Below are 16,468 nucleotides of genomic sequence, written 5' to 3'. Positions count from 1 at the left end.
TTCCATTGATCCACAGATCAATACGAGCGCTCATGTTCTGACTGATTATTAGCTACAAATCAGTGTGTTTTATTTTCATTTTAAAAAGTCTGGGATGTGAAATTAAATAGCATTTCAAAAAAAAGAGTGTTCGGGATCGATACTAACCCGATGCATTGATACCGCATAGATTTTGATTGTGTTGATCAACTGAGCTTTTGAAAGCTCATTGGAACAAAACACTGATCAAAATTTTTATAAAATGTTTTTACGACAGCTTCGGTCAGAGGAGGAAAATGACATAATCAGATTATGATTAATCCAACAAGATTATTTAAGTCTAAACTGTTATGATTTGAAAGAAGCAGCAAGGGAAACACACACACACACACGCACACACACACACCGTGTTGCACGAAAAATAAGACAAATTAAAAAATAATCTGGGATGGGCAGTTCACCTGAGTGCCGTTTGCAATATTTACTTGAGTCAATTGAAGTATTGCTTTTATAAATGTAAAAATTTATAAATGTAAAAATAATGTAAAATGTAAAAATAAATGTAAAAATAAAATAAAGTGAAATAAAATGAAATAAAATCATTTGGATATATAATTATTATCTTTATAAATCAGATTTTAATCCAACAAATAATCCAATTTTAGTTTTTTATTTCCCCATTAATTCCCACAATTAACATCCAGATAATTGTTTTTTGTCATTACAACAATTCTTATTATCATTGCTGTTTATTTGCTTAACCCGCTGCAATTAAGGTGTAATTAAAGTATAATTAGGGTGAAATTAAAGTGTCACAGACTAATCAGTTGATTAAACATATTTTATTTTTTTAAATTGAAAATAATTGTTCAGCCTTGAATATTGATACGGCCCATTTTTGTTTTTATACTTTTTTTTTTGTAAAATTCAAGTTTAGCAGGGGTTTAAATACAAAATCCAGGTTGAATCTAACTAAGCCGGTTAACTTGATTAGCTGGGTTTAACAAAAACAGGAGGGTATTAATGGTTTTAAAGGGGGCGGCGGGGTCGCCGGCGTCTGCTTAAAGAGGTCACTTCTGACAAAGGGAGGGTGACACGCTGAGTTAACCCCTGACACACACACACACACACACACGCGCACACAAAAACACACACCCCACCCACTGAGGTCGGTGGGTTAAAAAAAAAAAAAAAAAAAAAGATGGCCATCGGAGGTCAGGTCCGAGTCCAAAATAAATTGCCGTCTTTCCTGAGGCTGCGCCGTTTTAATGGCGCAGATTTATGGCGGCGTGCAGTTTGGAGGCCGGTCGTCTGCATGTGGTCAGCGGCTCGTACGCAGCCCGTGACCCAGCCTCCGTCTCACGTTACACCCTATTTATAACGTCCCCTCCGCCGGCTCCCCTCGTTCTGCAGTTCCTAGGAACCTCCTTCTGCCTCCCAGCCTCCGGCTCCAGCCCTCGCTCCTCCTGACAGCCGAGAGGCTCGGCTGCTAGCGGCGTCCGACCCCGGCCAAGCGGCGGCGGCGGCGGCGGCGACGGCGTCCCCCCCCCCTCCTCCCTTCCAACTGCGGATTTTTCCCCGAGGAAGCGGCGGGATCTTCAGCAGGAGCAGAAGCGCCTTGGATATTTTCCCACCATCTTTTCCTTTTGCTTTCAACCTTCTCACCTTTTTCCTGGAGGGCTGCGCGCGTGTGTGTTGTGAGTGCGAGTGTGTGTGCGCGTGCCCGTGCGTGCGTGTGTATGCGTGTGTGTGAGTGCGTGTCGGCACGCCATGGATCACACGCTGTTCGGCTGCCTGCGGAGCCCCCACGCTCCGGCCCAGGCCCTGCACCCCGCCTTCAGCCAGTCACCCCTCGCCCTGCACGGACGCTCGGACCATGTCTCCTACCCCGACCTGGCCTCCTCCTCCTCCTCCTCCTCCACCTCTTCGCCTTCGCCGTGCATCATCTCCAGCTACCCGGTGGACGAGGGGCTCTTCTCGCCGCCGCACCACCATCACCACCACCACCACCACCACCCGCACCGCGGCCACCTGCCCTCACAGCAGCATCACCACCAGCCTCAGCACCACGCCGCCTGGCACATCCCGCAGATGCCGTCGCCTGGTAGCGGTGGCGGCGGCGGTGGCGGCGGCGCGCGCCACAACCTCCACCACCCGCACTCCCACTTATCCCACGACGGCGGACCCCCAACCCCGGACCTGGGTCACGGCGGCGGGCCCAGCATGTGCGCCACCACTCCGAGCCTGGGCGGCAGCAGCGCGCCGACGGGGGCTTCCTGCGTACCGGCAGAGTTCGGCAGGCAGACGCTGTCGCCGGCCGAGGCCGAGAAGAGGAGCGGCAAGAGGAAGAGCGACAGCTCAGGTAGGGAGGCTGGCGAGGGCGGGGGTGGGTTGGGCGGCGAAAACGTCGCCAGAAACGGCGCTTTTTTTTTTTTGGAGCGAAAATGATAACCAGAAAAACATGGGCGCTGGCAAAATGGGTCGGCAGTTCTGAGCCTGGAGCTGCAGCTCTGCTGGGAAAACACTCAACTGTCAGCAAAGTACTCTGTAGGTGTCGGCCGATACGGCGGCAGCGGCGGCGGCGGCGCCGGCGGTGGAGGAGTGAGCTTTTGATGCATTTAAAAAAAAACACTGGCGAGCCGTAAAAATGACGACACCGCTGTCGGCTGATAAATCAGATTTTAAGGCTGCAGGCACCAAATTAAAGGCTTCTTCCGCCATTTTGAAGCTAATACACATTAGCGCTCATTTAAAACATCTATATGTGTGCACGTGTGTCTGCGTGCGGACAAAATATGCCTCGAAATTCCACGCCACTCGCTTATTTCACATTTTTCCCTATTCCCAAAACCCCGCCGGCTCAGGTTTCCGACCCTAAGGGACGATCCCGTCCCGCACCTGCAGGAGTGTGTACATTTAGTAATTCCTTGAAGTAGATCCAAGTACAATCAGAGTACAATTCCAATATAATCCAAGTATCAGCGGATCCCAAAGAAACCCTTGCCACCTCACGGAGGGCAAACACGGCGCCGAAGCGTTTCCAACCTGCAGTCGCCGCCATAATCAATCACAGCGTGACTCCCCAGGCCGCAACGTGATATGGCTGCGAGCTCCAGGTTTTTCCAGGGAAAGTGTGTGTGTGTGTGTGTGTGTGTGTGTGTGTGTGTGCATGGTTCCCCGCCGTGTCCATGTGAGGAACCCCTCCTCTCCCTTCAAGGGTCAGGGGGGGTCGGAGCTTTCGTTTTGCGCCGAGAAATTCGTGCCACATGTGATAAAGGCCCCGGGAGGTCCCGGCGCACGCAGGTGGTCGAGGACGTCAGAACTCCAAAGTAATCTCTTACAAACGGCCAGTTTAAGCCAGACATAAAAACTGAATTTTAATTTGGACGTAAATGTATTTATTCAGTTTTTTATTGAGTCGACGCCTTTGATTCTTTCATCTTCATTCAATGATGATTCCTTTTGTTGTTATTCTTCAACAGAATAGTTTATTTTATAGATATTATTGACATTTATATATAGAAATAAAGAAAATTGAAAAGACATCAACAATTTATTCAAAATCAGCCGTAAAATAATAATAATAATAATAATAATAATAATAATAATAACAATAACAATAACAATAACAATAACAATAACAATGATAATGATAATTCTTATTATCATTATTATTGTTATTGTTATTATGATAATAGTGATAGTAATAATAAGAATTGTTGTGATTTGTAGGATTGTTATCATTATTATCATTATTGTTATTGCTGCTGTTGTTGTTATTAATATCATCCTCTAAAGAAATCGAATCAAAATATCCAAAATAATATCCCTAAACTAAATAAAAATAAAAAAATAAGATAAGGTAAATATTAAAACGTAATGAGAGGTGAGCTCCTTTACCTGGTGTTTTCCAAAATCGTCAAGGCAAGGTGTGTGTGTGTGTGTGTGTGTGTGTGTGTGTGTGTGTGTGTCTGAGATATTGGAGGCCGACCATGAATGCGCGACCCTTTTATTTTCAAGGTCGAGGGCTGGACGCCCAAACAGTCTCGGGCCCCTTCGAGGGCCTGAACTCGGCCTTCATGTGGTAAAAACACCGCAAACGGACTTCCACACGTTCACCAGCCGTGTGGAATCCCCTTTTCTCCCTCTTCCGACCCTCGTCTTCCTCCGGCCGTTTTTCTCTCTGCGTCGAGGGCCGAGAGCTGATCGTCGACGGCGGCGGCGGCGGCGGGCGGAGCGGAGGGGGACCCCGTCAGCTGTCTAAATATCGGGCCGCCGCCAGTCGCGTGAGACGGACGCCCGATTGGGTTTCACCATCTGGACCCGCCGTTTAGACGCGGAAACAATAACAAGAACCCGAGACGATGGCAGCCACTTCTCCGGGGTCGCCTGTACCCTCTGCGTGTGTGTGTGTGTGTGTGTGTGTGTGTGTGTGTGTGTCCAACTGATCATCTTTATTGATCTCCTTACTCACATGAAGGGGTTTGGTTTGTTTGCCATCCGCCCCGGTTTGTGTGTAATCTCAGCTCGAGCTGCCGTAGACTAATCAGCCCCTGTTGTGTGAGTGTGTGTGTGTGTGTGTGTGTGTGTGTGTGTGTGTGTGTGTGTGTATGTGTGTGTGTGTTTGTGTGTGAACTCAAGATAAAGGAATTTTTGGAGCTTGGTTTTTTTACCTGGGAAATTGAAAAGGGGAGAATGTGACGAAAACCTTCTTTGAGATTATAATCCCATCCAGATTCTAATCTCTTGCAGATTATAATCCAGCGCGGATACGCGTTTTTTTTTTTTTTTTTTTTTTTTTTTTTTTATCTATTCATCCATCGCTCTTTCTGCAAAAAAAATGAGGGAAAATGTCAAATTTCAAGTTTTGTGTTTGTTTTTTTTCATCCCAGAAATCAAAGAAGTCAGGATTTAATAATCCCCGCATCTTGGATTTGACGATTTTCTGAAAATTGACAATATAGCAAACAGTAGAAAGACGTTTTTCTGAGCGATTGTTCAGACGCTTGTTGGAGCGCGATGCCTTTATTTTTTTTTTATTTTATTTCTTTTTATTTACCACCTCGGTCTTGGCCGTGTGGAGGCGGGTGGAGGTCACCCAAACCCCAGTGCGGCGGCGAAGGGAGTGGACACCCTTTTTCAAATGGGGTTTTTTACGTGCACAACAATAAAAGGTGTCTTAGGCGGTTGAGGCTTTAAAATACACACGCACGCACGCACACACACACACACACACACACACACACACAGAACGCGGAGGTGTTGACCTCTTTTCTTTTTCTGCTTCTTCTCCTTTTATTTTCTGCGGTGCTTATTTCACGAAAAAGGGAAAAGCGAGTTGGAACCGGGGAGGAGACGCTGTCGGACCTGGAGCCAGGGACGAAAACGACGTCCGCGAACACACACACACACACACACACACACACATGCGCATGCACACACACTCCATCTGGGCGCCTGTAGGTTTCTCATATTATTCCTGCCTCTTTTTGTGGGGAGATGAAAGTTGCAGCGGGGACCTAATTGCTGTGGCGGCGTCGTAAAAAAAACCCCGGGGCCGGTTTTCCACCCCGAGGCCTGCCACTCCGCGCCGTCTTATTCTTTTATTTCTTTTTCATTTTTTTTTTTACGCGACGTCTGTGTTTACCAGGCCCAAGAGGGGACCGACGTGTCTGAAGTCCCACTTCAATCAGCCACTTGAAATTACAGGGGAGGGAGAGGCGAGGTCACGGGGACGGCGGCGGCGGCGGCGGCGGCGGGTCAAGCCATGATCCGTTTCATTTTCCTGCCGTTTATATGTTTGTCCTCGAGTCCGGAGCCGGTGGAGACAAATATAGTCCGGGCCTGAGCAGCAGGGAGCTCAGAAAATATCTGAGTGTAATTAGAGGGGAGATCCTCGCCCTGACAGGAAGCGCGGGGTCGCCCTCGGATGCGGGCCCCTCGTCCCGGGTGAGACAGCGCCGAGGACTGGGCATTTTCCGGAGTGATGCGATAAAACAAGGGAAACTCACAAAATATATGCGTCTTCAATCTGCTCAAACACACAATTAGAAATTACCGGATTCAACATTGTGGCAAATATACAAATGCAATAGAAAGGAAATTAAAAATTAAATTACAGGTCCGAAGGGAATGGAAATGTATATGTGAAATGAGTAAAAATGTGAATTGGTTCAATATATACACAATGAATAACTAAAATGAAATAAAATAAAATTGAAAGTCCTAGGAGAATGAAAAGGTCCATGTGAAATAAATAAAAATGTGTTAATATGTTAATGACTTAATATGTAATATGTAATAAAATCAAAAGAAATAGATAAAAAGATGAAATAAAATAAAATTCAAAGTACTGGGAGAATGAAATGTACATGTGAAAAAGAAATGTGATTTTCTTAAATGATCTCACATGTTAAATGACATAAAATAAACAGAAATAAACTAAAGATAATTAAATAAAGGTAAAGTTAAAAAAAAAACAAATGAATAACATTGCATATTGAACAAGACAAGCAGATGGAAGAAAAACATTTTGCACAAAAGTAATTTATCATTGTGTCACATGAAAAAATCAACGGAAGCGTGCGAATTTGATGGGAGGAATGATTTGTAGCAAACGATTTATTCTAAAATCAAAAATAAATTGGATTTCAAAAAATAGACCACAAAGTAAAACATTTCAAAAAATAAATAACTAACATAATAACTTTGATGAAAGGATTGTCCGGGAAATGAGTGAAAACAAAAGAGAATTAAGTCATCGGAACTGGAAACCGAACCAGGATCATCTGGAAAACTGTCGGATTTCCTGTTTCTGGTGTTTCTCAGAAAAGCATCGTGGCTCCGAGCCGCTCCCTTGCGGTACCCCGCATTCCAGCCGCCGGGGTATCAACCGTGCCGACTGGTAACACCAAAAAAAGACAACAACTTCTGACCCCGGGCGTCCGAGTCGGCCCCTGACATCCTCTTTCGGGGTCGAGGGCTACAATGTATGATATTGTCCTGCAGACTGGAGGGTTGTCTATCCAATAAGGACGTGTTCCTCCCAGCAGGAGTAGCCGGGTAAACAAAAAAAACAGCTGGATTTGATTAAATCTAAAACAACATCTTCCACCTGCGAGCGCTCTCGCACCTGCCCTTCTTACACCACCTCTATTTCGGATCGTTCCAAATTTTTTTTTTCTGCGAAAATCGCGTCTGCAACTCCGAAAGGCCCCGACGTTTTGCTCTGGAGCCACAACAAAGGGATCCCTTTGCTTTGTTTAATTTCAGAGGAAGCACGCTGTGATCATTAATTCCATCATCAAAACCGATAAAAGGGGAAGAAAGGGAAAATAAACGGGGGAGGGGGAAAGAGGACTCGATTGTAATTTGGATGTTTTCGAAGGAGGGGGATGTCAGAAACTCTAAATCTTTAGGGGGGAATAAATCGCAGAAATGAATCTGTACGGGCTGTGCTGTATAATAACATCTGCGTAATAACAATCAAAGTGGAGCAATGCCGAATATTTCATCTGTTTTTAAAGAGGAGAGGCATCTCAGAAAGATCCCGCCGCACACCTGACATGAAAAACAAAGCACAGGAACCTCTCACATTTTCTTTTTTAATCCCCGCCATCCTCAGAGTCCCAGGACGGGAACTACAAGTCGGACGTGAGCAGCAAACCCAGGAAGGAGAGGACGGCGTTCACTAAGGAGCAAATCCGGGAGCTGGAGGCCGAGTTCGCCCATCACAACTACCTGACCAGGCTAAGGCGCTACGAGATCGCCGTCAACCTCGACCTCACTGAGCGACAAGTACGTAACCCGCTGTTTTTTAGCACATTAATGCCATGTTGTGAAAACAAAATCCACCAGCGGCGGGGAGGAGGGAGGGCGCTACTGTGTTCCTGTAGCAGGGGCCGCGGCGCTCCAGATGTGGCGGCGTGACGGGACTATCATATTCCAGATGTTCCCGTCTATTCTTTCACCGAGATTGGGACGGAGGAGGAAAGGCCGTCTAGAAAAGTCACTTCCTCCCGCCCACCTGCCGCCGGCTCGCTAGCGCTAACAGGCAATAACAGGAGACAAATGGCCGACGGTGGAAGGAAACGGCGGTGGCAGCGGCGAGAAAATTGGAATTTGAGGCGTAGCAGATCACAAGCGCACTCACACAATCACACACATGCTGAAAATGGATGGTTGACGTGCACCCATGTCCAATCATGTCAGCAAGCTAGCGTCTGTCAAGGAAGACCGGTCGGTTTGTCAATAACCAGCGGGACTAATTATATTAGCACCATTAGCGCTACGCTAACAGGCACCTGAAGGGATTAGAGCCGGGATCATCCACCTTCCGCAGTCACGCGGCGGCGCTCCGGTTTCGAGGCCCGGCCACGTGCTGGTCCATGACGGGATCAAAAATGGTTTTGGAGTGAGGACGCCAGCGGCGCTAACGACGTTAGCAGGTGTGGCCGCCTCGGGACAAACGGAACAAAAGGAAGTTTTTTCCACCAGTCGACTCCCAAAGCTAATATTTCCTGCTTGTTGTGATTTCATAGATGTGATCTTAGATTTGACCTTCTCCTGAATGAACGAGGCGCTGACTTGACCAGAAGCTGCGTACATTCGGCCACCAGGGGGCGACTAATGCCGAAATCAAATTATAAAAAAAAAAAAAAAGATAAAATTATTCATGTTATTATATTATTTATTATTCATGATTTATTAATTTATGACTATCATCAAATTAATTTAAATTTCCCCCCGAGGAATTGATTACGGAATGGATCATCGACGGCACACAAAAAACAAAGAAAAGCTCTCAGGTCCACCCCTTCCTCTTCAAAAACCGTCATTACCCTCATCGGGACCAAGCTACAAAGATAAACACAACTCGGAGGAAAATGGACGGCATCGGGAACAACCGGCTGGTTGTTAGAAAGTGTCATGTGAGCCCGCGGGAGATGCAGGAAAACCAATCATCTGCAGGGCATTGCTCAGACAGCCACTTTGAGCTTCAGCATGGAGACCATTAAAATATATAATCTGATAAAAATTATAATATAATATAATATAATATAATATAGTATAATATAATATAATGGATCATATTTTCATTTCATATCATACCATTTCATATTATTTCGTATCATATCATATAAGAATTCCATGCAGGAAGTAATTGAGGCCATGTTGTTTATTATATAAATAGTCATTTAAACAGGCGTTTTTTTTCAAACACCTGTTTTAATGAATAACATAATTAAAATTGAAATATAAATTTCAAGATTCAAATGGTTTATTGATAAATGTACAGTCTTGAAATTTGTTTTCCTGTTCAATGATATTCTTATTTTGGTGTCCACTGTGATTTGGATAGGTGGCAAAAGATAGATATATCAATAGTATGCATGTTATTGAAAGGAAATGTAAACAAATAGAATTGAAGAAATGAAATGAAATTTATTAAAACTTGTTGATGCCGTGGGTCGTAAATTTGAGGGAAAAAAAATGTCAAACTTGATGGAGCACAGATGATCGGTGAAAACAACAAATGAACATCTGGACCATGAAAAGATGTTTTTTTTTTTTTTTTTCTTCCACCCCCCCTTTAAAAAAAAAACAGGAAATGACCTAAAAAAAATCTTTCAGAATAAGATAACAGTGAGGGTAGTGGGAGGAGGACTCCAGGCCCAAAATGGTGAAGATACTTACCTAGAAATCGTTTGCCTGCTTAGACGACTTCCAGGGATCAGACAATTCTATTTCGGGGACGAGGGACGGAGGGGGGGGGGTTCTGAGAGGGTTCCCCCCCTCCATCCCCTACATCCCCTCCATCCCCGCCTCTGGCATTAATCAGCTCATTTTCGACGAGGAGCCGTGTTTGAGTCAAGAATGCTTGCGCTCATAAACACCGCCACCGTGTCCAAGAAGAGGGTTGCGCGGAATCCGGGCCGCTGACGCCTAAGACAAACGTCTGCCGAGCTCTCCGTCCATGTGACCGGGATCCATGAGCGACACTCAACACCCGGTGTGACTGCGGGAGAAAGCGGGGGGTCTTGGAGGATTCGGGGGGGCGGGGGCGGTGGGGACGATTTAAGCAACAGCTTCATCATCAATCTGGGGGACGGAAATACGTGCGGAGCTGATGAGTCAGGGGAAAACAGGGAGATGCCAAAAGCGGCCCTGGTTCGGGGGCCGGGCTTCGAGACGGGGGGCTTCACAGGGGGACGGGGTTGGGTTGTGGACGGGAAAGGGAGAGGCGTCACAAGATGACGCACAGAAATCTCGTCTTGAAAATGTCCCGGAAGGAAGGTTTTATTTTATAATGTGTGAATGAAAGGGTGAATGGTTCTATGTCACATATGAGAAAGTGAATATTGTATGTCTACATGACATGTGAATGAGAGGGTGAATGGTTGTATGTCTGAATATGAGAAAGTGAATATTGTGTTTCTCTATAGCAGGGGTGTTAAACTCAAAAACACAGTGGGACAAAATTCAAAACCGGGATAAAGTCGCAGGCCGACATTGATATTTATTGAAAAAAAACTTCCTCCGGATATAACAATGAACTTTTTCATATGGACCCAAACAAGTTTTGCTAAAAAACTAAATGTGGAACAAGCATAGCTTAAAACTATACAATAACTTCATATTGCACACATGCAAGATCCTGTTTTCTGCCTAAGTGGCGGGGTGCCAGTATTAGCATAAGGTCGCTATGACTACTGTCAACAGAGGGGAGGGCGTTTATGGGTCTTGTTGTGATTTTCGTGTCAAAACACCAACAGAAAATTCTGGGATTTGTAGAATTAGCAATACATGTACTGTAGACTATACCGGTTGGCCGGCTCTAATATTCATTTGGTATGGCTCTGCGGGCCAAATATAATTATCGTGGGGGCCAATTTTGGCCCGCAGGCCAGAGTTTGACACCTATGCTCTATATGATGTATGAATGAGAGAATGAATGGTTGTATATCTCTATATGAGAGGGGGAAAGGTCCCTTTCCGTGGCCCTGTGATGAGCATTCTCTTGACTGTAGGATGAGAAATAATGACTGAATGACTGAATGACTCACTCCCCTCCCTCTCTCACAGGTGAAAGTGTGGTTCCAGAACAGGCGGATGAAGTGGAAAAGGGTGAAAGGCGGCCAGCAGGGGGCGGCGGCCCGGGAGAAGGAACTGGTCAATGTGAAAAAGGGGACGTTGCTGCCGTCGGAGTTCTCCGGCATTGCGGCGCTGCACCACTCCACGGACTCCTTAGCCAATGAGGACAGTCACGACAGCGACCAGAGCTCTGAGCACGCTCACTTATGATGCGCACGCGCCCCCCTCCCAGCCGCCGCCGCGCCGCGCCGCGCCGCGCCCACACCCATGGGCGGAGGCCCCGCTTCAGGGCCGTCCTGACTAGGACTGCTGTTCGCCATCGTCATACAACGATGCTAAAGAAGTGTAAAATAAAATGTACAGAGGAGATGCAGGCTAATGCAAAAATTCCCAGAGTTGCATATAGAGGGCCACGGTGAGGTTTAAAAAAAAAAAAGAAAGAAAAAAGAAAAAAAATCTTTAAATGGCAAAAATAGAATATTCTGTATTCTGAAATGTGACGTTTTTGGCTTCAGAAGTTCACTGAATGTCGCAGTACGTTTTTTTGTAAACATTCCATGTCGTCTGTTTGCTTGGATTTGCACTGTTGAAGTCCATCAGCTTCTACTGAGTCTCCACGTGCACGGGAGGGGGGCGGAGCTCAAGGAAAGGAAACAGGAAGTGGCCGTTGGATCCGTGTCACGGCCGTGACCCGACCATTCGCTACGAACGACAAAGCACAGTGAATAGCTGCATATCGTTGGTATGTTTGGCCATATCTGCTAATTTCGGAGCCTGTAGCCTGTGATGCTAACACAGTGCTAAGCGCCACAAGGCTCGAATGATTTGGTAGTAGGAGGCCCTCCTCGCTCTCTCAGTTCATGCGGATCAAATTTCCCGGAACATCATCTTTTACTTCGAATTAGCCGCATCCGATCAGGCGATTGATCGCACGGGAGGGGGCGGAGCTCAAGGAAAGGAAACAGGAAGCGGCTATCGGATCGGCGTCTTGGCGGAGACACAACTGTTGGCTATGAATGACAAAGCACGGTGACTAGCTTTAGCTGCGTTCGGTCGTTATCCTCGGCCATATCTGCCCGCTGTAGCTCGTGATGGCAACGCCGTGCTAAGCGCTGATGAGGCTCGAACGCCCAAAAGCGGCGAGCTCGCCGAGATAACACGAGATGCTAGCTGCGCTAATGGACAACATAAACAACCGGTCCGTTGATAACTTCTGCCCCGTCGCCGAGGCGAACGGAGCCCCTCCTCGCTCTCTCAGTTCATGCGGATCAAATGTTCGGAACATCGTCCGTTACCCCGAATAAGCAGCAGCTGATCAGGTGATTGATCGCCGGGACGCCGCCATTCACGCTCCCCCGCAACCAATCACCCGCCTTCACGGCTCCTCTCTATCTCCCCTTTGTTTCCCTTCCTTGAATTCCTCGCCCACCCGCGTGTCACGTTGTAACCGAGTCATCGGGTGAATCAGGTGCCAGGGAGTCAAGATTCTCCTCGCTCGGCGTGTAAATACCCCCCCCTCAGTATTGTCTTACACTAATCTTACTTTTTGTTTTATACCCACAGTATTCCGCTCATGCAGTAAATAAACACTGACAGGCTCTCCGGTCAAACATGGAAGCCCATGTGACGTTTTAAGAAACCCGTGCTTTCCACGCCTTGAAGCTAGTGCTCGGTTTCTTCGGGGCAAATTAAATAAAGAAAACTGGAGTGGCGGCGGCGGCGGCGGCGGCAGGGGGGTTTCTTATGGTTGTATGCATGAGGTGAGCGGCATGAATTAAACATGCAGCCCCGGCGATGAGGGCGCATGCTAAATTTACCTTCGCCTGGAGGGGGGGGCGAAGCTGGGACCCCTGCCAGGGCTCGCCGAGGAAAAACCCGCAAAGCGTCAGGTTCTGTTACCAAAAGCCAGCAGAAAATAATTTGGCCACCCGATCCGGCCCGCCGCGGCGCTGTGATCGCGCATCCTAATTTGTTGTGGGCTGTGGAGCTGGGTCACCCCCCCCCCCCCCCCCCGATACAGATTTATTTTCACTCGCCGCTGCAAATTATTCGCAAGTGTGGAAGAAACACGCCCCTTTCAGCCGAGGGCAGGTGGGAGGGTGGACGGGAAGGGGGGGGAGGGGTCAAAGTCTGGGCGCCGCTTCACCTGCAAGCCAGAAATCAGGGCAAAGTACTAAGAAAGAACATTTCAGGTTGATTGTTTTCAGTTTTATTTTACAAGCGGTCGTGGAAGCGAACACACACTTTCACTTGTGGGAACAAGAAGTGCTTGAAAGTCTTAAAAATGGATTTGGCGATATTCTATCAACACACACACCAAACACAAATATATATATGAACATATGATATATGGCATTTGAGTAATCGCGGAGTGTGCTGTGATTTTTCTGCATGTGAATTAAATTTAAACGCAAACGCAACAGAGGAGCTTGAGCAATCAGGTCAGCTGCTCCCGCCTCACAGCGAGAAGGTTGCTTCTTCTCGGGGTTCTCCGGTTTCCTCCCGCGAGAAGTTCATTGGAAACACTAAATTGTCCGGGTGTGTGAATGAGAGAGTGAATATTGTGTGTCTGAATATAATGCTCCGATGAAAGAGCGACCGCTTTTATATTTCCAAAATACGTGTGAACGCCAGAGTGAATAGTTGTTGCAAGGGGCTTTCAGGGGGGAGATATCCATATTTTAAAATGACAAACATTTAAAGAATAAAACAACAAAACCCCACTTTGGTATCATCGTGAAAAACAGTCAAGTCAACGACATTTTTATTTATTAGTCACTATTTTTAATTCCCCCCCCCCCCCCCGCGGCCCCCAGAGACGCGGGAGCCGCCCCTGCGGGACGCACAGTGGCCCCTTTTGTTTTCCGGCCGAGGGCGGCGCAAGTTTTCCGGACGCGCACTTGAAAAGTCGCACCGCCGCGGAGTCGAGCTGACGCCGGCGGACTCGTTTGACCCGCATCCGCCCCGCCAGCTCGCAAGCCCGCTCTCTCCGCGTCGCCACGCGGTTCACGCACGACACAGCGGGGAAGATCGGAGGCCGTCCAACACCCGCGCGGAGTCTGCGCGTCGCGTCGGATCGCGTCACGGCGTGTGGGCTCCACACCTGCGCAGGTGCATTGCCATGGCCGCCTCCGTGGGCTCTGCGGGCTCTGCGGACTCTGCGGGCTTTGCGGGCCCCGCGGGGCTTCGTGCCATCTTCCTCATGCTGACGCCCGGGGAGTCGGCGTTCGAGCTTGTGGACGACGTGCCGCAGTACGTGCAGCAGGTGCGGGTCACGGACACACACACACACACACACACACACACACACACACACGCGCACACACACTCGCATGCACCCAGACATACACACAGGAAATATTACAGAAAAATGCTTCAAACCTTGGATTTTTTTATTTGGCATTATTATAAATATTTGGCATTATTATAAATAGAATAAATGCTATTTATGATAATAATAATAATTGTGATTATTATTAAACTTGAGGGCTGGGACACACAAAAACGAATTACACCGTGGAGTTAAAATGGGTTAAAAGATTTAAAAAATGCATTATTCTTACATGTGTAAAAGCGCACACACACCCGCACGCACCCAGACATACACGTAGAAAATATTACAGAAAAATGCTTCAAAGCTTGGATTTTATTTTGGCATTATTATAAATAGCATAAATACTTTTTATAAATAGTAAAAATGCTATTTAGAATAATAATAATTATAATTATGATTATTATTAAAATTGAGGGCTGACTTACACCATGGAGTTAAAATGGTTTTATGGGATTAAAAAAAAAAAAGCATTATTCTTACATGAGTAAATTCACAAAAAAACTTTAAAATATTTGAAAAACAATTTTTTTGGCTATTATTGGCTATTATGATTAGTTTTATTAGTAGTAGTGAATGTTACTGAGCTCAGACACAGAGGTCTGACACAGACATAGACACACATTAAAATATTGAGTGAAAATGGCTTAAAAGCTTAAAAAACAAATGTATTTTTATCATCATACCCACGGAGTCAGAAAATTAATGGAATCAAAAAGTTTAAAAGATTAGAAACCCTTTTTTTGCGATTATTACTTTTGTGATTCCTAAGTGTTTCTAATGGTCTTGGTCACACACAGACATATATTAAATGTAGAATAAAAATGGTTTAAAAGCTTAAAAGAAAATGATCATTATCATCATTATCATTATTATCATCCAACATGGTAAAAATATATGGACACAAAAATGTTCAAAAGGCTGAGAAGAACTCTGTTTTGCAATTTTTATTATTATTATGTTTACCCAAAGGCTTAGAGCACACAGGTGCTCACATTCACACACACATTATAATATTGAGTGTACTTTAAAATCTTAAAGAAGCAAAATCATCATCATTATCATTTTTATTATTATATATACACAGAAAATGATGTAAAATACTTTTAAGTCGACAATATAAAAATGATAAATACAGAACAATCGTTATTATGATTATTCTTTAGAAATGACCTAAAAGGAGCAAAACCACACACATTGAAGGAAAAAAAATTAAAACATTTCAGCCAAATACAAAAAGGAAAAATATAATCATAATCACCGTCATCATTGTTATTATTAGCATCATCAATAAATAATCTTAAAGGAGCAGAAGAGGGGGAACACAGACAAAAAGAACCAGTCATGAGTTTAAAATTTTTCATTATTGTTATTATTAATATTTTTGGCATTGGAGTTTCTTTTCAACAGCAGAATTATTCAGGTAAGGCCCGTTACTTTTTAACTTCCCTGCCACTTCTTGCTCATGCGGATAATTTGTGCAGTTTTTATTGGCAGCGCTTCTTTCCTTAGGGAAAAAAATCTCCTCTTTTCTTTTTTTCACGTTTGTTATCATTGATTCCTGTTTATTTTCAAGTAATCTCCTGCTAATGTCAAAGTAATTTCTTCCCAATCACATGAGAACGTCTTGCTTATTTTAACGGGTCGTAGTTTTCTTTTTTACGACGGCGCGTGAAAAAAATGGGCCAAAGGTCAATTGGTACAATAACACGCTAGCCAATCAACAGATTTGTTGGCCATTAACTTTTATTGTAATGTGTTAAGCAATTGTATGAACTCAAGTTAAGGTCTCCCCAAAAATTCAAAGGTGAGGCCTTCATTTGTTGACGTTGCAATGAGCGCATGACGAACATTGTGATTACGAATCACATTATTAATTAGCTTACAAGAAAAACATTACCATTAACCCGCAGACTTGGCTTCTATGTGATTTTTATGCCCTTGCTAATAGCCGTTATTACTTGATGACTTTGCACTTGCTGGCAGTTGATCTAAATTAACATGATCCTGTTGGGATGTTCAAAAAAGTAGAATTGAATGGAGGGGAGAAAGACAACCAACCCA

General features: G+C 45.4%; 2 protein-coding genes across 2 annotated transcripts in view; both read left to right on the top strand.

Annotated features, from left to right (window-relative positions):
- The first annotated feature begins 1,383 nt into the window (after positions 1-1,383).
- meox2a (mesenchyme homeobox 2a) lies at positions 1,384-11,546 on the top strand. Its single transcript, XM_086153805.1, has 3 exons — positions 1,384-2,341; positions 7,604-7,776; positions 11,065-11,546. Exons 1-3 carry the CDS (start codon positions 1,750-1,752, stop codon positions 11,281-11,283), a joined length of 984 nt encoding a protein of 327 aa, XP_086009931.1. The 5' UTR covers positions 1,384-1,749; the 3' UTR covers positions 11,284-11,546.
- Positions 11,547-13,873: 2,327 nt separating this feature from the next.
- agmo (alkylglycerol monooxygenase) overlaps positions 13,874-16,468 on the top strand; it is a 54,908-nt gene continuing 52,313 nt past the window's right edge. Inside the window, exon 1 of the mRNA XM_086153804.1 lies at positions 13,874-14,338. Within this exon, the coding sequence (XP_086009930.1) occupies positions 14,195-14,338 (144 nt within the window). The 5' untranslated portion in view covers positions 13,874-14,194. The remainder of the gene's footprint in view (positions 14,339-16,468) is intronic.

This window comes from Fistularia commersonii, chromosome 10 (assembly GCF_037954325.1).
Source record: "Fistularia commersonii isolate RoL2024-O1a breed Wild chromosome 10, RoL_Fcom_v1.0, whole genome shotgun sequence".
Lineage (NCBI taxonomy): Eukaryota > Metazoa > Chordata > Actinopteri > Syngnathiformes > Fistulariidae > Fistularia > Fistularia commersonii.
Note: the sequence above shows the minus strand (reverse complement) of the source record. Positions and strands in the feature narration are given on the sequence as shown.

Bases quoted from the DNA above. Each gene is read 5' to 3' on its own strand.
- meox2a (XM_086153805.1), top strand. From the start codon at position 1,750: ATGGATCACACGCTGTTCGGCTGCCTGCGGAGCCCCCACGCTCCGGCC. The intron at 2,342-7,603 runs GTAGGGAGGCTG...CGCCATCCTCAG, and splicing joins GAGGAAGAGCGACAGCTCAG to AGTCCCAGGACGGGAACTAC. The intron at 7,777-11,064 runs GTACGTAACCCG...CCTCTCTCACAG, and splicing joins TCGACCTCACTGAGCGACAA to GTGAAAGTGTGGTTCCAGAA.